The sequence below is a fragment of the Bos grunniens genome, chromosome X (assembly GCF_055505025.1).
Source record: "Bos grunniens cultivar Pamir isolate PY7600 chromosome X, Bosgru_T2T1.0, whole genome shotgun sequence".
Lineage (NCBI taxonomy): Eukaryota > Metazoa > Chordata > Mammalia > Artiodactyla > Bovidae > Bos > Bos grunniens.
The window spans coordinates 90,274,294-90,298,938 of record NC_141194.1 but is presented as its reverse complement, the minus strand read 5'-3'; the positions used below and the strand labels follow the sequence as shown (position 1 = coordinate 90,298,938).

The window sequence follows — 24,645 nt, the reverse complement described above, 5'->3', positions numbered from 1 at the left end:
ATTAAATGCTCCAACCAAAAGACACAGACTGGTTGAATGGATACAAAAACAAGACCCATATATATGCTGTCTACGAGAAACCCACTTCAGACCTCAAGACACATATGGACTGAAAGTGAGAGGATGGAAAAATATATTCTATGCAAATGGGAAACAAAAGAAAGCTGGAGTAGCAATCCTCATATCAGACAAAATAGATCTTAAAGAAGATTACAAGAGATAAGGAAGGGCACTGCATAATGATCATGGGATCAATTCAAGAGGAAGACATAACAATTGTAAATATCTATGCACCCTACATAGGAGTACCTCAATACATAAGACAAACATTAACAAACATAAGAGGAGAAATTGACAGTAACACAGTAGTGGTAGGAGACTTTAACACCCCACTCACACCAATGGACAGATCATCAAAGGAGAAAATTAATAAGGAAACACAAGTCTTAAATGATACATTAGAGGAGATGGATCACATTGATATCTTCAGGATATTCCATCCAAATGCAGAAGAATACAGCATTCTTTTCAAGTGCACATGGACCATTCTCCAGGGTAGACCACATCTTGGATCACAAATCAAACTTCAGTAAATTTAAGAAGATTGAAATCTTATCAAGCATCTTCTCTGACCACAACACTATAAGACTAGACATCAATTACAAGAAAAAAACTGTAAGAAACACCAACACATGGAGATTTAAAAATGTGTTTCTAAATAACCAACAGGTTACTGAAGAAATCAAAAGGGAAATAGACACATACACACATACGCAAAGATCAACTCAAAATGGATTTAAAGACCTAAATATAAGACCGGAAACTATAAAAATCTTAGAGGAAAACATAGGTAGGAGACTCAATGACATAAAGCAAAGCAAGATCCTCTATGACCCACCTCCTAGAGTAATGGAAATAAGAATAAGTAAACAAATGGGACCTGGTCAAACTTAAAAGCTTTTGCAAATCAAAGGAAACTCTAAGCAAGGTGAAAAGACAACCCATGGAATGGGAGAAAATAATAGCAAATGAAACAACTGACAAAGGATTAATTTCCAAAATATACAAGCAGATCATACAACTAATTGCCAGAAAACAAATAACCCAATCAAAAAGTGGGAGAAAGACCTAAACAGACATTTTTCCAAAGAAGACATACAGATGGCTAACAAACACATGAAAAGATACTCAACATCACTATCGGAGAAATGCAAACCAAAGTGAGATATCACCTCCTACCGGTCAGAATCAGTTCAGTTCAGTTGCTCAGTCGTGTCTGACTCTTTGCAACCCCATAAATCACTGCACACCAGGCCTCCCCATCCATCACCAACTCCCAGAGTTCACTCAGACTCACGTCCATCGAGTCAGTGATGCCATCCAGCCATCTCATCCTCTGTCATCCCCTTCTCCTCCTGCCCCCAATCCCTCCCAGCATCAGAGTCTTTTCACCTCTTTGCATGTGGTGGCCTAAGTACTGGAGTTTCAGCTTTAGCATCATTCCTTCCAAAGAACAACCAAGACTGATGTCCTTTAGAATGGACTGGTTGGATCTCCTTGCAGTCCAAGGGACTCTCAAGAGTCTTCTCCAACACCACAGTTCAAAAGCATCAATTCTTCGGTGCTCAGCTTTCTTCACAGTCCAACTCTCACATCCATTCATGACCACTGGAAAAACCATAGCCTTGACTAGACGGACGTTTGTTGGCAAAGTAATGTCTCTGCTTTTTAATATGCTGTCTAGGTTGGTCATAAATTTCCTCCCAAGGAGCAAGTGTCTTTTAATTTCATGGCCGCAGTCACCATCTGCAGTGATTTTGGAGTGCAGAAAAATAAAGTCAGCCACTGTTTCCACTATCATAGGCAATGGGAATTTACTGTATGGCTCAGGAAACTCAAACAATCAACCTAGAGGGGTGGGATGGGGAAGGAGGTGGGACCGGGGTTCAAAAGGGAGAGGATATATGTAAACCCATGGCTGATTCATGTTGGGGTTTGACAGACAGCAACAAAATTCTGGAAAGCAATTATCCTTCAATAAAATAATAAATTAAAAAGAAAAAAATTCATACAGATGTATCTAATTACTTATCTTCTAACAGAGAATCTTTTGATCTTTAAAACAATAACTTTCATGACCTGCAATTTTGTGTCCATTAGGGAGTGTCCATGGAAGGCATTTCAAACATCTATCTCCACTGGTACAGCCAGTCGGGGACTGGCAGCCTGTGAGTCACAGCTGTTGACTCAAAGTGTGGTTGAGTGACCAGAGCTCAAGAGATAATAGCCTTTCTATGAAAATCAGGCTGGAGATTAGGGGGAAGGAACTGTGGTACTTGGCCAGTTCTTTTTGGTTCTTTATTTATATTTAGCTATGGAGATTTAAGGACATGAATGCAGAGCGGGTCATGTCTTCAGGCCCTTACAGCAATGTAGAGGAGAATTATCAGCAATAAAACCTACAGTATCTCCTTTTACCTCAAAATGTTTGAATGGCCAGGTTCATGGCGAAGTTCACGGCTTTTCTTGTCCATTCCCTTTTCTTTGTGGTCCAGGAAGATTTTTATTTTAATTTCATTTGTGTAAATTTCCTATATATGGAGTGATGAATTTTAATGGTGTTGCTGATTTTCTATTAGTTTCCTTGATAAACAAGTTTCTAGCTTATGCCATCCGTTGAGAGAGAACAATCTGTGGAATTTCAATCCTTTACAATTTATTATGATTTTCTTTGAAGCTCATTATTACATCCTATTGTGAAATATTTCATTTGAATATTTAAAATAAGCTGTAAGTAACCCTTTTGACTAGGATGATGACATGTGTGGAGGATATCTCTGTTATGCAAACAATGAGATAAAAGTGATATAAACTACAAAATTCAAAAATTTCAGTGCTCATTCTTCGCAGCCAGTGTTCTTGCCTGGAGAATCCCAGGGACGCGGGAGCCTGGTGGGCTGCCGTGTATGGGGTCACACAGAGTTGGACATGACGGAAGCGACTTAGCAGCAGCAGCAGCATTCTTCACAGAGATCAAAAACAAATTATTATACCTCAGACAGAGCACCACCTCCTGAAGAGTAAAATGGGGGCAAGATTTGATTCCAGAGAGAGTTAATGGACTATTGCAAACATGAATGGGGCCAGTATCACCTCCAGACCTCTCTTTGAGATCAATAGAAAAAGAATTTAGGCAATAAGCCCCCTCAAGGAGTTCATTTCTTATTATTATTTTGTAATGTTGAAAATTAAGGATTTTGAAGAGGAAAAGGAGCTTATTATGCAAGCTACATTAAAATCAACCATGAAATCCAGTGCATACCTTACTGTTTCAGCAATTAGAAATTGGAATATCCACTGGGAAAAAAAATTCAGAAGTGGAAACTCTGTGCAGATCCAGGTGCCTTCTCTGAGAAACAAATGTGAACCATTTGAAAAGCGTGACTTCAGAAAACGCCTTAATGTCTATGTTGCTAATAGTTGCTGCTTCAAAACATCAGTTTTTCTTCCTATGAGTCAGGAATGCGTTACCAAGGTAGATTTAGAAAAGGCAGAGGAACAAGAGATCATATTGCCAACATCTGTTGGATCATCAAAAAAGTAAGAGAGGTCCAGAAAAAAATCTACTTCTGCTTTATTTATTGACTATGCCGAAGTCTTTGACTATGTGGATCACAGCAGACTATGGATGCATTTGTGGGGGCACTTTTTCCTTCTGAGCTGGAAGGAAAGTCCGATGCTGTAAAGAGCAATATTGCATAGGAACCTGGAATGTTAGGTCCATGAATCAAGGCAAATTGGAAGTTGTTTTATATATTATACTCTGTTTACACTTATTAATAGATAATTGGTATATTACTCTGTGCTGTACAGCATATCCTTGTTGCTTAAAGTTCAAAATGAATAATTTAAAATATAATGAAATATTAAGTTCTAATGAAAACCATTGTAAATTAAAAAGGACTGAAATCGCAGAGTGCTTTCTCTCTCTCCAAGGATGTAGTAAGCTTGAAATCAATCTTTTAAAAAAGAAATAGGAGAATAGAATTATGGATAGGGGGAAGGGGAGGAGAGGGTGAGATGCATGGAAAGAGTAACATGGAAATTTACATTACCATATGTAAAATAGATAGCCAATGGGAATTTGCTGTATGGCTCAGGAAACTCAAACAGGGGCTCTGTATCAATCTAGAGGGGTGGGATGCGGAGGGAGATGGCAGGGAGTTCCAAAAGGGAGGGGATATATGTATACCCTAGGCTGTTTCATGTTGAGGTTTGACCAAAACAGCAAAATTCTGTAAAGCAATAATCCTTCAATAAAAATTAATTAATTAAAAAATAAAAAGTATCTCAAAATAAACAAAAATAAAAGGAATAGGGAAATCACCAACTACTTTGAAATTCAGCAATATACTTATAGAAATAAAAATGTCAATGCACCAAGAAGAAAACACATGGACATTACATTCAGTAAATACTATCATAAGCAATAGCAGTCAAATACGTGAGGTAGAAGAAGGAGTCATCTTATTTCTCTTATTGCTGAACATCGTCCTCCTCCTTATTTTGATGCAAGGAGCTAGAGACATGTCCCACAACAAGAAATGGATGCATGCATGTGCGCTAAGTCTCTTCAGTTGTGTCCCACTCTTTGTGACCCTATGAACTGTGGCCCACCAGGCTCCTCTGTCCCTGGGAATTATCCAGGAAAGAATACTGGAGTGGGTTTCCATGCCCTCCTCCAGGGAACCTTCTCCATCTAGGGACAGAACCTGGGTCTCCTGTGTCTCCCGCATTGCAGGCAGGTTCTTTACTACCGGCACCACCTGGGAAGACCCAAGAAATGGATGTGCGCATGCTAAGCCGCTTCAGTCGTGTCTGACTCTTTGAGACCCTATGGATTGTAACCCGCTAGGCTCCTCTGTCCATGGGACTTTCCAGTAAGAATACTGGAGTGGGTTGCCATGCCTTTCTCCGGGGCATCTTCCCAATCCAGGGGTTGAATCCATGGCTCTTACGTTTCCCACATAAGAAGGCAGGTTCTTTACCACTAGCACCACCTGGGAAGCCCCAAGAAATGGATGCCTGTACTTAAATCACCATGGTTAACAGCAGGTGCTTGAATGGAAAAACATCAGGGAAACTATCACCCCATGCTCCCGCTCCATCTCTAGGCTGAGTGTCACAGGAAGGTTGTTATTTGTTCAGCCCTCCTCACTCTACCATACGTTTGGCCAATTGCTTTATCTCATGGGCTACCAGTCCCTCATTGGCTGCTACTGTGGAGACTGTGGCTACGTTCACTGTCACTGGACTATCCCATCATCCCTGCAAGTTTGCAATTCAGTCAGGGTTTTTTTTTGTTTTTTTTTAAAGCAAAATGTTCTAGGTTGCAAACAAAAAATAGGGTCAGAGAAATCTGGATAAGGTAATTTCAGAAGATATGGTGTTTGATTCCAGAAATTTAGAATTTTCTTATTTAACACTGTGTTTGAGTCCTATTTTACACATGGAAGTGAATTGGGATTGAAGGAATAGAATGGGTAAATGTGATTTTTACATCTGCTACTGCTGGTGCAGTGGTAAAGAATCTGACTGCCAATGCAGGAGACGAAAGAGACACAGCTTCTATCCCTCGGTCAGAAAGATCCCCTGGAGTAGCAAATGACAACCCAGTTCAGTATTCTTGCTTGGAAATTTTCGAGGAGATAGGAGCCTGGTGGGCTCCTGTCCATGGGGTCAGAAAGAGTCGGAGGTGACTGAGTGACTGAGCACACATACACACACACACTGCTCTTTGTGTGCCTGCGTGCTACCTTGCTTCAGTGGGGCTCGACTCTTTGCAGACCCTATGGACTGTAGCCCACCAGGCTCCTCTCTCCATGGGCATTTGCCAGGAAAGAATACTGGAGAGGGTTGCCATGCCCTCCTCCCGGGGATCTTTATGACCCAGGGATGGAACCTGCCCCTCCTGCGACTCTTGCATTGCAGGCGGATTCTTTACTGCTGAGCCACCCGGGAAGACCACACTGTTTTTTATCGGTTGCTATACCTCATATCGCTAAGAGTCGGACACGACTGAGCGACTTCACTTTCACTTCTCACTTTCGTGTATTGGAGAAGAAAATGGCAACCCACTCCAGCGTTCTTGCCTGGAGAATCCCAGGGACGGGGGAGCCTGGTGGGCTGCCGTCTATGGGGTCGCACAGAGTCGGACACGACTGAAGTGACTTGGCATAGCATAGCATAGCATAGCATACCCCATATAAAAATCTCTGGGTGATACCTAAATATAGACGGGAGAATGCAAATGGAAAAGGCCAACGAAACTTGTAGGGAAAGAATTTTGACCATAAAGATCCCTAAAATTACTGAGAAACCATGAACAGAAATAACCACTTACGAAAGTGACGAGTTGCGAAAAGTACACGATTTTCCATGGAACAAATGACACAACCGACACATATTGAAGCAAAGTTAACGAGGTTTTTAATGTTTTCTTTGGGGTAGAAATGTTTTAAAGATTAAATGTAGGGCCTAAGGGGAGAACCCTTAAGTCTGGTTTGCGATGGTCAGACAGTCCTGAGGCAGTTCATCTGCAGGTGTGGTATCCGATGAGCGACTTGGTGGCCGCGTTTATGGCATACTTGCGGAGGTCCCCAGGCAACAGAAGACGCACAGCTGCCTCGATGTCTTCGTGCGTGATGGTGCGGCGCTTGTTGTTGCGGGCCAGGCGCCCGGCCTCTTCGGCTATCCGCTCAAACATATCTTTCACAAACGAATCCAGGATGTTCACGGAGTCGCGGGAAAGACTCATGCCTTTATGTACTTGCCTCAGCACCCTAGGGAAATAGGTAGCAAAACGTGAGAAATTGTCGTTATGGCGGTGCCGGCGACGGCGACGGCGGCCATTAGCTGTCTTCTGCTTTGCCTTTTTTGGTTCCGCATCACACGGCTCTGGTTTGGAGGTCTCCGCTTTCGCCATCTCCGTTTCAGAGGGCTCAGTTTCGGAGGTGCCAGTTTCTTTGGTGATCACGTCTTCCTCATAGCCGTCAGGGGATGGTTGGGACACGACAGAGCCGCCATTCTCCATAGCTCAGCGCAGAAGAACAGCGAGGGGGTTGAAGGCCGTTGGCTGAATGTATAGGCCCTGCTTTCCCTGACGTCACAGACACTGTCCATATCTGATTGGATGCAAGGCAGGGAGGCGTGTTACTATGGCAGCCCATGTCACGTGATACTGGACGTCCCACTTCCCAACTCCTGATGCGCCCCTCCCCGACGTTTAACCCCCAGTCAGCCAAACTCCCCTGGTGGCTCTGACGGTAAAGTGTCTGTCTACAATGCGGGAGACCTGGGTTCGATCCCTGGGTCGGGAAGATTCCATGGCGAAGGAAAGGGCAACCCACTCCAGTACTCTTGCCTAGAAAATCCCATGGACGGCGGAGCCTGGTGTCCATGTGGTCACAAAGAGTTAATTGAACATTAAATAATTGTTACAGTAAATAATTGGTACCCTATTGTTTACTTTGTGGGAAAAATTACTAGAAGCATGTATTTACCAAACCTATTAATTTTCACCATTGTTTGTCTCAAATAGAAACTCCCCATGACTTACTTACCTTTGAGGGAAGAAGGCTTTTTTTTTTTTGGTATTAGTTTTCTTCAGTTTGGGCCTGTCAGACTTCTCTACTTCAGACAAGTCTGACTTATCACTCATGTTGACCAAAAGATAGAAAAGAAATATTTAAAAAACTGCCCTGGTAGAACTATTATCATACTAAGGAGTAAGAGTCAAAATTGTCATATTTAATGTCAATATGTATTTTACCTGCTGATTTTCAAAAGGCAAACAGCAACAGATCTTAGAAGAGTCATGTCTTCTAAGATCTTAGAAGAGTCATCAGAAAATAGCAAATAGTTGCCTTTTTACTTAGATTATATAAGTAGTGGTTGCAAAATAGGCCTGCATTCCTATACACTAACAATGAGAAAACAAAGAGAAATTAGAGAAACAATTCAATTAACCATTGCAATGAAAAGAATAAAATACTTAGAAATAAATCTACCTAAGGAAGTGAAAGACCTATATATAGAAAACTATCACACACTGATGAAAGAAATCAAAGAGGACTCAAATAGATGGAGAAATATACCATGTTCATGGATCAGAAGAATAGTGAAAATGAGCATACTACCCAAAGCAATCTATAGATTCAGTGAAAACCCTATCAAGTTACTATTTGAGAAAATGATATTTTTCTATTTTCTATGGTATTATTCTATAAAAATGGTATTTTCACAGAACTAGAACAAATAATTTCACAATTTGTATGGAAATACAAAAAACCTCGAATAGCCAAAGCAATCTTGAGAAAGAAGAATGGACCTGGAGGAATCAACCTGCCTGACTCCAGGATATACTACAAAGCCACAGTCATCAAGACAGTATGGTACTGGCACAAAGACAGAAATATAGATCAATGGAACAAAATAGAAAGCCCAGAGATAAATCCATGCACCTATGGACACGTTATCTTTGACAAAGGAGGCAAGAATATACAATGGAGAAAAGACAATCTCTTTAACAAGTGATGCTGGGAAAACTGGTCAATCACCTGTAAAAGAATGAAACTAGAACACTTTCTAACACCATACAAAAGATAAACTCCCACTGCTGGGCATACACATTGAGGAAACCAGAATTGAAAGAGACACGTGCACCCCAGTGTTCATCTAAGCACTGTTTATAATAGCCAGGACATGGAAGCAACCTAGATGTCCATCAGCAGACGAATGGATAATAAAGCTGTGGTACATATACACAATGGAGTATTACTCAGCCATTAAAAAGAATATATTTGAATCAGTTCTAATGAAGTGGATGAAACTGGAGCCGATTATACAGAGTGAAGTAAGGCAGAAAGAAAAACACCAATACAGTATACTAACGCATATATACGGAATTTAGAAAGATGGTAACGATAACCCTGTATGCAAGACAGCAAAAGGGACACAGATGTATAGAACAGTCTTTTGGACTCTGTGGGAGAGGGCGAGGGTGGGATGATTTGGGAGAATGGCATTGAAACATGTATATATCATATGTGAAACGAATCGCCAGTCCAGGTTTGATGCATGATACAGAATGCTCGGGGCTGGTGCACTGGGATGACCCAGAGGGATGGTATGGGAAGGGAGGTGGGAGGGGGGTTCAGGATGGGGAACACGTGTATACCCGTGGCAGATTCATGTTGATGTATGGCAAAACCAATAGAATATTGTAAAGTAATTAGCCTTCAATTAAAATAAATAAATTTATATTAAAAAAGAAAAAGAAAATAATAATAAACTCAAAATGGATTAAAGATCTAAATGTAAGACCAGAAACTATAAAACTCCTAGAGGAAAACATAGGCAAAACACTCTCTGACGTAAATCACAGAAGGATCCTCTATGATGCACCTCCCAGAATAATGGAAATAAAAGTAAAAATAAACAAATGGGGCCTAGTTAAACTTAAAAGCTTTTGCACAATGAAGGAAACTATAAGCAAGATGAAGAGACAGCCTTCAGAATGGGAGAAGATAATAGCAAATGAAGCAACTGACAAAGAATTAATCTGAAAAATATACAAGCAGCCCATGCAGCTCAATACCAGAAAAATTAACGACCCAATCAAAAAATGGGCCAGATAACTAAGCAGACATTTCTCCAAAGAAGACATACAGATGGCTAACAAACACATGAAAAGATGCTCAACATCACTCATTATCAGAAAATGCAAATCAAAACCACAATGAGGTACCATCTCATGCTGGTTAGAATGGCTGCTATTGGGATGAGATGGGAAGGGAGGTGGGAGGGGGCGTTCAGGATGGGGAACACATGTACACTCATGGCTGATTCATGTCGATGTATGGCAAAAACTACTACAATATTGTAAAGTAATTAGCCTCCAGTTAAAATAAATTAATTAATTTTAAAATATAGGCCTTAGTAGTAATGAGGGAATATAAAAACTGATTTTTTGTTGGAATATTACTAAGAATCACATTAAAACCAATCTCAAAATATTGGACATAACATTAGAACTATAAGAGTTTTGTCCAATTTTGGCTATTTGTCATTTTTCTGCATCTAGTGTTTTGGGTCTTTTATCTCATCCCTAACGAGCCATGCAAACTATGGCTTTGGCCTTCTCTACCTAACGACAGGATAAGGTGAGATAATCAGTTTAGATACTGGGTATACTCAAGTTTCCCAGGGATCAGGGGATCAGTTTGGCCCTCCTCACTTATAGCCTGCTGGAGAAACTCCAAGCCAAGAGAAACGTTTTGTCATATAGTTTTATCTGAAAGTTTCAAAGTTAGTCAAGATTGTCTGAAAAGGCATTCCTTTCTAATTGTATAGTGATAGATAATTCTGAAGAAAATGCTTCGGTTGTCCCACAGTCTCAGAGCAACCTGTGGAAAAAATGAAAATAGCATATATCTACCTCTCAAATGGGAAAAAAAAAAAAAAAAACTACAGTTGAGTCTAACAAACGTTTTGTTCATTACATTGCACACACACATACCTCACTGAGGATTTGTGGTTAGTGCCTTGGCATTCTAAATTTAAAGAAGGTATGGCAGCCTCCCCGGTGGCTCAGACAGTAAAGAATCCGCCTGCAATGGGGAGACTCAGGTTCGATCCCTGGTTTGGGAACGTCCCCTGGAGAAGGAAATGGCAATTCACTCCAGTATTCTTGCCTGGGAAATCCCATGGACAGAAGAGCCTGGAGAGCTACAGGTCATGGGATTGCAGAGTTGAAGATGGCTGAGCAACTAACACTTTCTTTCTTATGGCAGACTCCAGTGATTTGGCAATGAGCTCTTTTGGAAGAAATTGAACTTAATCTTGGGAAAATATCCTCATAATAATTTGTGTGTGTGTGTGTGTGTGTATTTGTTTTTTCCCCCAGCTATTCAGCAGGAGAAAGAGTGTGCTGAAATGCAAAATGGGGACCTCCTTGCAAGAGCAAATTCCAGCATTGCTTGAGTGTTTTGCTTTTGGCAAATCTTTGTAGAGATTTTAGGTATCTTCTGACGTCTTTTCACCCATAGCCCCTGGCTAAGAGGTCAGGGGTAGCCAAAGTCCCCGCATCTTGACAGTTCCATTGGTGCATAAATTCCAGCAGGCAGATGCTGTCAATAATCTCACAATTGATGATCTTTGTGTCTAGTCTTTGAACTCCCATAAGATAAGCTGCTTTTAACTTTCTACAATGATTCCCTCTATTGCTTCATAATCCTTAGGTTCCATGGTTTCGCACCTTCTCACAAATTTTTTTTCATTTCTAATGAAGCAGTAAAATAATAAATACGACCAATAGGTTTAGTATGGGCTCCTGTGGTTCATTTCTGGTGGTCTTCTAAGGAATGAAAGTACACAAGGGTACTTTTCAGCAAAATAAAATGAGTGCAGGAAAGCTATTGTAGCAGATTTGGCACACGGGAGAGGCCGCTTCTGTCCAGATCACGTGGGTCCTGACTTGGGGATTGTGTGGCTGAACCACATCAACTCCATTTTGTCAATTCCATCTTAATTCGCACAGTCCTAAGCTCCCCTCTTTTCACATGATTGAGCTTTAGCCTAATTTACAAGAAGTGAGTCCAAGCCAGATGAGTACCCTGTCAACTTTTGCCCTTGCCTTCATCTGATATGAAACCTGCAAGAATGGATTTTGCTGACATAGATAGCTAATGGTCAGGAAACCCCTGAGGGGAGGAACCCCGATTCCAGTCGCTGCACCTGTGCTTCTGTCTTGGTAATCAGATTCTACTTTTGGCTTTGGCCCCTGTGAATTCTCTTGTACCCTTTTTGGAGGTCAGTGTGCAGTGCAGCTGTGAATGTCTCTGGATTATCTGTCCACTCTCTCCTTTGTTCCTTTATGTAAGTTACCCACAGTGAACTTCATAATTGCACTTTATGGCATTGCTCCCTCTGTTTTTTTGGTGTCAAATTCCTTCTCAGTTTGCAGGATATTATTCAACATGTGTGCCCTCCTACATGGATACTAAGTGCTCTTCCTGGAAGTTGGAATCATAGAGATAGAGAGCCTTGGGAGAAGAGGTCATGTGCACTAGCCCCCTTGTCTCAGAAATGAAGAAATGAAAACAAAGGGTCTGATTTGATCTTCTAAGGTGTGTAAGGGCTAGAATTTTAGGGGGACTCTTCTTGCTTCTTGGAAAGTGCTTTTCAGCTAAAGCCAGGGGACGTGAAAGGCTGGGGTTGGATGGGGAGAGGCAAGAGGCTCTTGCTAACACCCGCTTTGCTAAGCACATCACTTCTTTCATTGGGCATCAGCTCAGATATCTAATACCTGATAACGAGCTGCAGCACAGAACTTCTGGCCTGGTTCTTGTCCTGAACAGAATTCACTGTTTTATGAACCAAGTATTTTTGGTGTTTGTGGTGAGCACAGGTGCTATGAACCGAATTGGCTCCCCTCCAAAAAATTAATATGTTGAAGCCCTAACCCCAAGTGTGACTGGAGCTGGAGATAGGGTATTTAGGTAATTAATTGAGATGGGAGCAGGGGCATAATTGGATAGGACTGTGGCCATACGGAAGAGGAGAGATACCAGATCTTTCCCCTACATGTGAGGACCCAACAAGAAGATGACCACTAGCAAGACAGAAAGAGAACTTTCACCAGAAACTGACACTACTACTTCATTCTCAGATTTCCATCCTCCAGAACTGTGAGAAAATGAACTTCTGTTGTTTATGCCATCTAGTCTACAGTATTTTGTTATGGCAAGCCTAGCTGACTAATATAATCAACAAAACAAATAAACAGATGAGTCCAGATGGCTGCCCTAAAATGACACATTTATCACTTGAAATTATTTATAAGAACCAATCACCTATAATCCTACCAATTAGACATGTTAGCATTTAAGTGCCTAAGCATCCGGAGTGTGGTCTATTAATATTCATATATTTTATAACTAAAGGGTATTATGCTGTTGCTTTTTGCAACCTTGAGTACCTTACCACTCCCTTCTAAGAGATGGCATTCTGAAATAATCACTGGGTTTACAGGAAGTGAAAACTATGGTCTCTGCAATAGCATAAACTTTCCTAAGCAAAACTTTTGCTGAAATGACATTGAGGTGACACACTCACAGGGCTTAGAGTTGTTCAGTTGCTAAGTCAAATCTGATTCTTTTTGACCCCACGGTCTATAGCATGGTAGGCTCCTCTGTCCTCTACTATCTCCTAGATTTTGCTCAAATTCATGTCCATTGAGTCGGTGACGCTAACTAACCATCTCCATCCTTTGTGACTTCCTTCTCCTTTTGCCTTCTCTCTTTCCCAGCTCAGGGTCTTTACCCATGACTTGGCTCTTCGGATCAGGTGGCCAAAGCATTGGGTCTTCAGCTTCAGCACCAGTCCTTCTAATGAACATTCAGTGTTGATTCCCTTTAGGAATGACTGGCTTAATCTTACAGTCTAAAGGACTCTCAAGTGTTTTCTCCAGCAGCACAGTTCAAAAGCATCAATTCTTTGGTGCTCAGCCTTCTTTATGGTCCAAATCTAACATCTGTACATGACTACTGGAGAAAGCATAGTTTTGACAAGACTGACCTTTGTTGACAAAGTGACACCTCTGCTTTTTAATGTGCTGTATAGGTTTGTTAAAGCTTTTCTTCCAAGGAGCAAGCATCTTTTAATTTCATGGCTGCAGTCACTGTTCACAGTGATTTTGGAGCCCAAGAAAATAAAGTCTCTCACGGTTTTCATTGTTTTCCCATCTATTTGCCACAGTGATGGGACAAGATGCCACAGTCTTAGATTTTTGAATGTTGAGTTTTAAGCCAGCTTTTCCAGTCTCTTCTTTCACCTTCACCAAGAGGCTCTTTACTTCTTCGTCACTTTCTGCCATTAGAGTAATGTCATATGCATATCTGTTTTTATTGGTATTTTTCCTGGCAATCTTGATTCCAGCCTGTGATTCATCTAGCCTGGCATTTCACCTGATGTATTCTGCACAGAAATTAGAAAATCATGGTGACACTATACAGCCTTGACTTACTCTTTTCCAACTTTGAACCAGTCCATTGTTCCATGTCCAGTTCTAACTGTTGCTTCTTGAATACAGATTTCTCAGGAGGCAGTTAAGGTGGTCTGGTATTCTCATCACTTTAAGAATTTTCCACACTTTATTGTGATCCACACATTCAAAGGCTTTAGTGTAGTCAATGATGCAGAAATAGAAGCTTTTTTTTTTTTTTTTAATTCCCTTGCTTTTTCTATCTTCTTGATGGCTCAGATGGTAAAGAATTTGTCTGCAGTGTGGGAGATTTGGGTTTGATCCCTCAATTGGGAAGATTCCCTGGAGAAGGAAATGGCAACCTACTCCAGTGTTCTTGCCTGGAAACTCCAGTGGATAGAGGAGCCTGGTGGCTACAGTCTATGGAGGCAGAAAGAGTTACCCATGACTGAGCGACTAACACTTTCACTTTTTCTATTATCCGATAGATGTTGGCAATTTGATCTCTGGTTCCTCTGCCTTTTCTAAATCCAGGTGATACACCTGGAAATTCTCAGTTCATGGCTGGTGCCATCCCCAGGACCCCAGGGATACTTTGGGCTGCTCAGTCATTGGCCCTAGAATTTGGCCCGACCTACCTATGGGCTGACACCAGCTTCAGGACACCCCGAGGCCAAGGCTCCTCCCATCAGCAAGTGAATACTGCATCTAGTGTTTCTAGGCCTACAGCTACACACTTCAGATCTCCTTGGGATCATTGGAGTACAGATTTATATTAAATGAGTCCCCTTATCAGGGTTATTATTCATTATGTTTGTGGAATATTAGAAAATCATTTTTTATTCATTTATTTCACTGCAGCAGTTCTTCGTTGTGGCATGCACAATCTAGTTCCCCAACCCAGGATTGAAATTGGGACCCCTCCTTGGGAGTGCAGAGTCTCAGCCACTGGAAAACCAGGGAAATCCTCTAGAAAAATCTTAAGAAAGAATTAGAAAAAGTGATATGGTTCCCAAGGATTATCAGGAAAAACTTCCACCAAATCACCTGCAATTAAATTTCTCTGGATGGGACCTTGGCATGGTCTTATACAACGAGGATACAGTTTTGGAAGTGAAAAGCTCACTGCAGAGCCATCAAGATTCAAAACAGAACTGTGGACCCATAAGAAAAATACTGTTTATCTTTCAATAAAAAATAAATTAATTAAAAAATTAGTGTTTTCCAAAATGACATAATTTCTGTTGTGTTCATTGTTTGCTGCTTCAGTATCTCAGTGTCTGGCCATATGATATACAAATGTTTTTCAGAACTTTTCTCGCACACTGGTCAGAAAGATATATTATGTATGAATTCCTGTGAATGAACTAGGATGATTTTTATTGTGTTAGGTGTATTTTACATTTAGTGAATCCAATAATCAAATACAGGCATTAATAAACGAGTGTTACAACTGCACCATATGGGCCATGAAGCAGAAATGCAAGGGTGAGTGACACACATGACCTCTAGGAAGGAGGGAGGGAGGGAAAATGGGGTTCGATGGTAAAGGCCTGGAGGGGAAATGAGAATATGTTGTTTTTCACTTTAGAGGGTGATTGAGGAAAACAGACACCTAAAGTGTAAACATGATCTAACAGTGTTAGCTTGAAAATACAAATTAGAGCAAGGACTTTACAGCTTAAATAACAAACTATCAATTCCCACCTTAGGAAAACAGTATTAAGTCGACAAGCATACCCCATTCAAACTGTTTTCGACATTGTCTGTATTACAGAATTCATTGTAAAACATAAGCATAAACTGAAATATGTTGCAGAAATAGCTGAATTTAAAAGTTCAAGAAATAATTCCTGTTTCAGCCTTTCTGGTGATCTCTAGGGTCATTATCAGTTTTGTAAACATTTTATTTACTCTTTTATTCTGTAAGTGTCTAAGAAATAGGGTACAGTAATCCAGAATATTTTATGTGGGAAATGACAAAAAAGTAAAGTGAAGAAACTGATAAGAGAAGTCAAAGTTACCACAATTAAATTTGTTTCAACATACCCCATATTCAGAATTATTTAAGATACATAAGTGAGAAACCAAAAATAGTACAAAAATATCAGTTTACTTCTCCAGATCTCTGAATTATGAAGTTAGTATTCCATACTCCATTATTGGTATGTTCAGACTTACCAAATTCTAATTTTTTACCTACTATTTCTCACCACATTTAAAAGAAAAGTTTTGTGACCCACAATTATGTATCATAGGATAACAAGAGTGCCCAATGAGAGTAGCTCAAGCACCAGTGTCCAGTGTAACAGCCAATGAGGGTCCTACAGCCTGTGAGCCACAGGCATTGTCCCAAAATGTGTGGGGAGGTGACCTGGGATAAACCTGGGTGTGCTTCCTTGAGGTTTGTTTTCAAACATGGTTATTTGATAATATGAATCCACAGCTGGAAGAGGGACATGTCTTTTGACCTTTGCATTAAGTTAAGAGAAAATGGTGAGCAGTAAAAAAAAAAAAGAAAACTAAGATGACCTTGTCTTTGCAGTGTTTCACTATTAATATTAATATTAATGGTATTGTTAATATAATCTAATTTCCACTGTGTTTTCCTCTTAGCCCATTGGTGTTCTGTGTTTCTGTAAGTTATTATTTAACTCAGAGGCAGATGGTGATTTTCTCGTTACTTTTAATAGATCTATAACCTCCCATTTCTATGGAGAAACAACATGTTCTGTCATTTCAACTTTGGGAATTTATTATGAAATTCATATATATTATATATTATTAAATTCATTATTAGAACTCCAGTTTTGGTTAACTGTGTCAAGTTTTCTATTTGTATTCTTAAATTGTTTGAAAATTTTCCTTTGGATTAGGATGTAGGAACTTGTAAGGAATCACTCTCAGCCAAACAATGAGACAAACACAAAAATATACAAAAAGTATAACTTTTCTTGAGCCCATCCAGAAAGTATAAAACCCTTTTGTAGAGACCAAATACATACAGGATTTCACCCTCAGTGGAAGCCTGTGAGCTAGAGAGAAAGAATGAGCCAGGACAGGACACTCCTGCTAAGTCGCTTCAGTCGTGTCTGACTCTGTGCCACCCCAGAGACGGCAGCCCACCAGGCTCCCCCGTCCCTGGGATTCTCCAGGCAAGAACACTGGAGTGGGTTGCCATGTCCTTCTCCTAGAGGATAGGACACTAGAGGGAGCTTTACTGAATAGTGCAGGCATAAAGGGGACAATGCCTGAGCAAGGAGGGGGCAGAAAGTTCTGGTATTTCCAGCCCGGTTTGGAAGCAGTCTGGTAGCTCATCATACCTCAAGTGCTTACCTTGGGAAAAGGAGAGCCAGGACTGAGGGCCAATGAGCCCGTTATTAGTATCATTACACATTACTGTAACTGAGCAGGACACTATGTAGATTTCGAGGAGAGACGCCCTCCCCATATGTCTTCCACCTGCCTCTTGTTTGCAGGAAAAGTTTAGCATGCTATATCTTCTCTGAATTCCAAAGAGTAAAACTGAATCAGAGAAGCGAGAAAATACAGAGACAAAGGAAAAGAGTCAAGCAAGACAAAATAATAATAGTTTGGCCATTACACAAAATCAAGGACCTCAGTTTCTCCTGAAGGGCTATAGATAATATTCTGAGCCATATACTTTGAGCTGTTTGCAGATACTGAAACCCCACCAGGTGAAAGAAGTTAACTCTATGCTGACCACAAGCATTGGGATCATAGACCCCAAACTAGTTGGAACTAGTAGGTTGATGATGCTCACTCCCATTATACTTCATCACCAACCAATCAGAAGAATGTGTGTGTGCTGGTCACACACCCTGTTACCCTCTCCCTCACTCTGTTTTAAAAAACCCTTCCCTGAAGGCCACTAGAGAGTTCAGATCTTTTGAGTATTAGCTGCCCATGCTCCTTGCTTGATGCTTGCCATAAACAGTGTACTTTCCTTTGCCACAACCTGGTGTCAGTAGATTGGCTTTACTCTGTGCTGGCTAGTGGATCCAAGTTTGGTTTGGTAACAGTTTTAGTAACCCAGATTAGACAGTAACACTGACTGTGCATCTCGTCCTTGGCATATCAACATCTGTTCAATGACAAGCACTTTGGGCTTTCTCACAGACAAAGATGTTGAAGCAGCTGCTGGACAGTATCCAAGAGCAGCCTAGATCTAGTTTCCACCTTCTGTTGGATGGGACCCATTCCAGATAGAGCTGGCTGCAAGGTCTAGTGTATCCAAAAACTAACACTGGTTCACTGGTGAGTGGGGCTGGGTCCTGGCACAGCTGGCTGAGGAGTCCAAGGTATCTCAGAGCTGGTGCTGACCTGCTGGTGGGTGGGACTGAGGTCCAGGCTGTCCTAGGGCTACTAGCAACTCCATGGTGGGCAGAGCTGGGTCCTGGGGCTCTGGCTGCAGGACCCTGGGTGTCTCAGGTCTAGTGCCTGTGCTCTCATGTGTGGGACAGATCCTAGGCACTCTGGTGGACAGGCTTGTGTCCAGTGGCACCTGTGGGCTCAGGGCATCATAAGGCAGACTGGATGCTGGTGGATGGGCCTGTGTCTCTGCCTGGCCAGTTACTTGACCTGAGACATCCAATCCTGGTGCCCATAGGCTTGTGGTCAGGAGCAAGGCTTGGTCCTGAGACTTATAAGCCAGGGGGAAGATGTCAAAATGATACTTGCCAGCACCAGTGTCCATGTGGCAGAAAAAGCTTTCCAAAATTGCTTCCACCAGTATCTATGTCCCCAGAATGAGCTCCAGATTTCTCCTACCTCTCCAAGAGACACTCCAAGATCAGTAGGTGGGTCTGACCTAGGCTCCTTTCAAATTACTGCTTCTCTCCTGTCTCTTTTTTATTGATTTCTTCTCTGATCTTTATTATTTCCTTCCTTCTGTTGACCTTGGGCTTGGCTTGTTCTTTTTCTAATTCCTTTAGATGGTAGGTTAAGTTCTTTATTGGAGATGTTCCTTGGTTTTTGAGGTAGACCTGTATGGCTATAAGCTTTCCTCTTAGAACTGCTTTTGCTGCATCCTATAGGTTTTGGAAACATGTGTGTTTGTTTTCATTTGTCTCCAGGTATTTTCTAACTTCCTCTTTGATTTCTTCACTGATGCACTGTTCTTTTTTCCTATCATATTCTTTTGTCTCCATGTGTTTGTGGTTTTTGCATTTTCTTTATGTAATTATTTTCTAATTTCATACAGTGTGGTTAGAGAAAATGCTTGGTACAATTACTGCTCTCTTAAGTTTGTTGAGACTTGGGTTTTTTGTGGCATAGCATGGGGTCTATCCTGGACAATGTTCCACGTGTACTTGAAAAGAATGTATATTCTGCTACGTCTGGGTGGAATATTCTATAAATATTTATTCCATCCAACTGGACTAACATGTCATTGAAGGCCACTGCTGTCTCCTTATTGATTTTCTATCTAAAGTATCTGTCTATTGCTGTAAGTGTGGTGTTAAACTTCCCTAATATTACTGTATTCTTATAAATTTCTTCCAAGAAATTTTAAACAGCGGAAGATACACAGCTGGATGAAGAATTGTTGATTTAGAATATAGATGAAAGAAGTTATATAGACTACCTCATAGAAAGACACATGAAGTAAAAGGTTAAAGAGATGGCAAGAGACTTAAGAAATGGACTTAATACTAACGAGGTATTAAGTACATCTTGTAGGCATGCCAAAAGTGGTAACCTGGCTAAATTTTAGAATAATAATATTCACAGAGAAACAGTTGATACTTTCCAGAATTTAGGGAGGCTATGTTTCCATAGATTCAGGAAGCACACCTGGACACATCGTAGTAAAGCTACAGACAAAGGTAGCATATAGATCATACTAGCAAACAAAAAGACACATCGTCTACAGAGCCATGCCAAAGACTATGACAGTAAATCTCCTTTCATAAACAAATGGAAGCAGAAAGCAAGTAGTGAGAGTAAGCAACCACACAGAGAGTGCTGCATTCCTAGCCTAAGTATCATGATGAGGCTTTGATAGACTCGAAGACGGACCACTCAGAACACCACGACAAGGACAGACCTACTGCTGTTCCTTAGTCATAAGCCACTGCAGGTGTACCTCAGCTGCACAGAGCTGCACTGAACTTCTCAAGTTGGCCCACTTCTAAGGACTGATCAAGGAGGTGGTATAAAGTCCTGACTCTGTTGGGCCAGTGTGAAGTGACTTTAATGGCTCATTTTACCTTCAGATTCAGTATGGGATCAGAAAATAATTTTGGAGAGTCAGCATTAGATATGCACTTCTTCCTCTGCCCACACCTGTCTTCATCCCATCCCTTTCTCGGGCAATGAGAGTGCATAAATGTCCTGCACACGAAAGACCACATCATTCTTAGAACTTAATTTGTAAAAAAAAGACATTGGAGACAACATGAAAAATCATGATATTTACAACAATAGACACTATTGTTAGGGAAATTACATTGTCTTGTTTAGGCTTCAGAGACAAAGCAGAACAGGCCTCTGACCTTGCTTCTGACCTACCAGGACACTGCCCTGACTACTGCTGTGGGTGTCAGCCACACCTGCTGTGAGTGTGGAAGAGAATCTATTATCTATTGTGTAATAGATAGATAAGAAGAGGATCTTGGAATTTAAGTCCTTGAAGGAGGTCTGGCCAACCACTCCCTGGATTTAGCAACATTCCAAGATTTGTAGAACAAAGCAAACAGTACTGGAAAATATTTGCAAAATACCAGAGCTATAGTTTTGCTCACATATTGATGATGATTTGATTTATATTTGAATCAGTTCTAATGAGGTGGATGAAACTGGAGCCGATTATACAGAGTGAAGTAAGGCAGAAAGAAAAACACCAATACAGTATACTAATGCATATATATGGAATTTAGAAAGATGGTAATGATAACCCTGTATGCGAGACAGTAAAAGAAACACAGATGTATAGAAGTCCTTTGGACTCTGTGGGAGAGGGCGAGGGGTGGGATGGTATGGGAGAATGGCATTGAAACATGTAAATTATCATATGTGAAACAAATCACCAGCCCAGGTTCAATGCATGATACAGGGTGCTCGGGGCTGGTGCACTGGGATGACCCAGAGGCATGGGATGGGGAGGGAGATGGGAAGGGGTTCAGGACGGGGAACACATGTACACCCATGGCGGATTCAAGTCAATGTATGGCAAAACCAATACAATATTGTAAAGTAAAATAAATAAATAAGTAAAACTGGGAAAAAAAAAAGATTAGAATTTAAAAAAAAGAAGAAGAATTGAGGTCCTGGGGCAAGATACTAGAGAGCGCCTCCCTTAGTAGTACAGGTATGAAGTGGACAGTACCTATTCCAAAACGGGCAATGAAGGTCTGTATTTTTTGGTCCAATATGGAAGAATTCTGATGGGCTATTATACCTCCAGGGTTCTCTTTGGTCAATGCAGTAAATATTTAGGATAAATGAGCCTCATCGTCAAGAATATTGTTTAGTATTTTGTATAGAATTTGAAAAATCTTGTGAGAGAATTTTTTTAAAAGAATATGATTCCCAAGGAGGCCAGGAAAATCTTCCACCAAAGCAATGTTAAGAAAATGTCTCTAGGTCGGACCTTGAGATGATCGTAGACAACCTGAATATAATTTTGGAAATGAAAAGCTAATTTCAGAGCCATTGCATTTTTGAAAAGGGAACTCTAGACCCATAGGAAAGAGACAGTATTTCACAGAATTATTTCATTGCTATTGTGCTCATTGTTGTTGCTTTCAATATCCCTGTGTTTACCCATATGACATACGAATATTTTTCCAAGCAATTCTTGTCCATTGCTATTGTGTGTGAATTCCTGTAAGAAATCTAACCCAATAGCATATTTTTATTGGGCTAGGTGTGTTTTACATTAGGTGAATCCAGTAATCAAATACAGGCATTAGGAAACCAGTTTTACAAGTGCACCATGTAGGCCATAAAGACAGAAGTGCATGGGTGACTGACACTTGATACCTAGGAAGGAGGGAGGGACAATGGGGTTCAGTGTTGAAGACCAAGAGGGGAAATGAGCATATACAGTTGTTCACTTCAGAGGGTGACTGAAGAACTCAGCCACCTAATGAATAATCATGATCTAATGGTGTTGGCTATTGCAAATACAAGTTAGGACAAGAGTTTTCTGCTTAAATAACAAACTATAAGTTTAAACCCTAGGGAGACAGTTCAAATTTTTTTCAACATAATCTGTATGATAGAATTTATTGTAAAACATAAACGAGAGCTGAAACTCATTCAGTTCAAGCTACTGCAGAAATAACTGCAGTATTCCTCTATACAGAGGCATTGTGAAATTCATCAATCTTTGAGAAGTGAAGATAAGCAGAAATCATATAGCGTGGTGGGCCTGATGCTTGAGCAGGTATTCTGTCATGCACCTGAGGGAAGTTTGTTTTAAGTAGGAGTAATATATAAGGTTACTGTGCTTGTGGAAGTAAATAGCCTGGCTTGTGTAATATATCCGTCTGAAAAATGAGAGTCCTTTACCATATTCTGGTAGGTGAAGGGCATTACCCAGAGCCACATGGCTACTGAATTAGAACTGACACCAGGATCCAGGTGATTCCCTGAATCTCACTTCAGTGTCTGATCCATTAGGCATGGTTTTGCCTTTGAGTGATTATGTCAGAGGATAACAGAAACCATGCTTCTTTTGATGAACCTGCTTGATAGGAAATATCTCAGTATAAAAGAATAACCTTCCATGATCTCAAATCTCCGTTTGGAAATTAATTCAAGTGAGGAGCATATAATGAAGTGTTTCCCTTAACCATTCTCCAATATCATGCAAGGACAGCTTCTTATGCTTTTCCTTTTCCCTTAATGTTTTCCTCAAAACTACCCAATTTATGACTCTGTGGAAATGCACTTTTCACAATTGAGAAAGATGGATTACAACTAAAATGTCAGGTGTTGGAGGACCCAAAAAGAAGAGGACCTTGAGGAATATGAGAAAACTCTGTGTCCCTAAGTCAGAAAAATTAGATATTCAAACCAGGTCTGTCTGAGTTCCTTTCACCAAGAAATCTGTACGTACATTCTCCTTGCTGTCTACCTGTGTGTTTCTTTGTCTGTATACATGGCCCTACAAGTGGGAGAGGATGTCTATAATTGTTAGAAATTTCACTCCACTTTAGTGTGAAAACTGTGGCATGCAACATAGGATTCCACTAAATAGTAGGTGTCCTCTCCTAGTAGTAAGTAAAGAGTAAACCAATCCAAAGACAATCACCATAATATAGTGAACAAAACACTTATTTCTATGGCCATACCCTGTGTATGGCACCCAAAAACATCTCAAGAAGCTTGTCTTTTATTTCAGTGGCTATTGGATTCAGGAATATTGCTCATCCCTGAGTATTCCTTCCAATGAGAGGTCCTATCTGTTTCCCCCTCTTCTTGAGCTGATGAAGCCTGTGATTATTTTGCACAAAGAATAAAATATAGTGGAAATTATGCCAATTACAGGACTATATTTTCAGAAGGAATGTCCTTCTGCCTTGCTGTTTGAGGCCATAGGGCTAAAATGGAAAAGGTCATTTTATCTTGCTGGACCTCCCCACAAGAAAAGAGGCCCCTTTCAGCGCCAGGTATGTGTGTGAAGGTTGCCTGGAACTTTGCAGTGTAGCTTAGACATATAGTGATTACCACTGAGTGATCTTAGGATGGTTTAGATTTTTAAGGGATATTTACATTCCACATTTGGAAATTGTTTGTGTAAAAAAATTTAAAATCCTCCCATTATAAATTGTAATATACAAAGTTATTTTAAACACTATTTTAAATACTCAGATGTGCTTGAAACGTGGCTCAAATCAATAGATGGCTGAGACACACACATAATTCTAAATGATTGACTATATCCATAGTGAAAAACTGGACTTTCTTTCTCATAAGAAAGCAAGGACCAAGGAAAATTCTAATTTTTGTCTTTAGCTATGGGTGAGGAATAAAATGTTGCCTAAAGAATTTGTAACCAAAAGAGTGCCCTGGTGTAGCTTTGGTATTTTAATTAATATTATTAGCATGGCCCAAGTAGTTTCTGTTTGCAAACTCATATATATGGAAAATGCAAATCTAATTGTGTCTAGAGGAACTTAACCCTGTGCTCACTTTGGCAGCACATATACTAAAATTGGAACAATACAGAGAAGATTAGCATGGCCCCTGTGCAAGGATGACACACAAATTTGTGAAGCATTCCACATTTGTAAGACTGAACCAGAAAGAAATTGAAATTATGAACAACCCCAATACAAGCACTGGGATTGAAGCTGTGATCAGAAACCTCCCAAAAACAAAAGCCCAGGACCAGATGGCTTCACAGGAGAATTCTATCAAACATTTAGAGAAGAGATAGTGCCTATCCTTCTAAAGCTCTTTCAAAACATTGCAGAAGAAAGAACACTTCCAAACTGATTCTACGAGACCACCATCACCATGATACCAAAACCAGACAAAGACAACATAAGGAAAGAAAACTACAGGCCAATATCACTGATGAACATAGATGCAAAAATCTTCAACAAAATTTTAGCAAACAGAATTCA

The 24,645-nt window shown here is 40.5% G+C and overlaps 1 protein-coding gene and 1 non-coding gene across 3 annotated transcripts; one reads left to right on the top strand and one right to left on the bottom strand.

The window, feature by feature from the left end:
• Positions 1-6,466: 6,466 nt before the first annotated feature.
• LOC147340889 (histone H2B.3-like) lies at positions 6,467-7,145 on the bottom strand. 2 transcript variants are annotated; one of them, XM_086386985.1, is made up of 2 exons: positions 6,932-7,145; positions 6,467-6,842 (listed from the first exon to the last, which is right to left on the bottom strand). In XM_086386985.1, exons 1-2 carry the CDS (start codon positions 6,946-6,948, stop codon positions 6,593-6,595), a joined length of 267 nt encoding a protein of 88 aa, XP_086243111.1. In that variant the 5' UTR covers positions 6,949-7,145; the 3' UTR covers positions 6,467-6,592. The 2 variants fall into 2 exon arrangements, with proteins under 2 accessions (XP_086243111.1, XP_086243110.1); XM_086386984.1 differs by having other exon boundaries at positions 6,467-7,145.
• Positions 7,146-24,200: 17,055 nt separating this feature from the next.
• Positions 24,201-24,307, top strand: LOC147340888 (U6 spliceosomal RNA). The gene has a single exon (XR_015160001.1). It is a non-coding gene; the product is annotated as a U6 spliceosomal RNA (small nuclear RNA).
• The last annotated feature ends 338 nt before the right edge of the window (positions 24,308-24,645 follow it).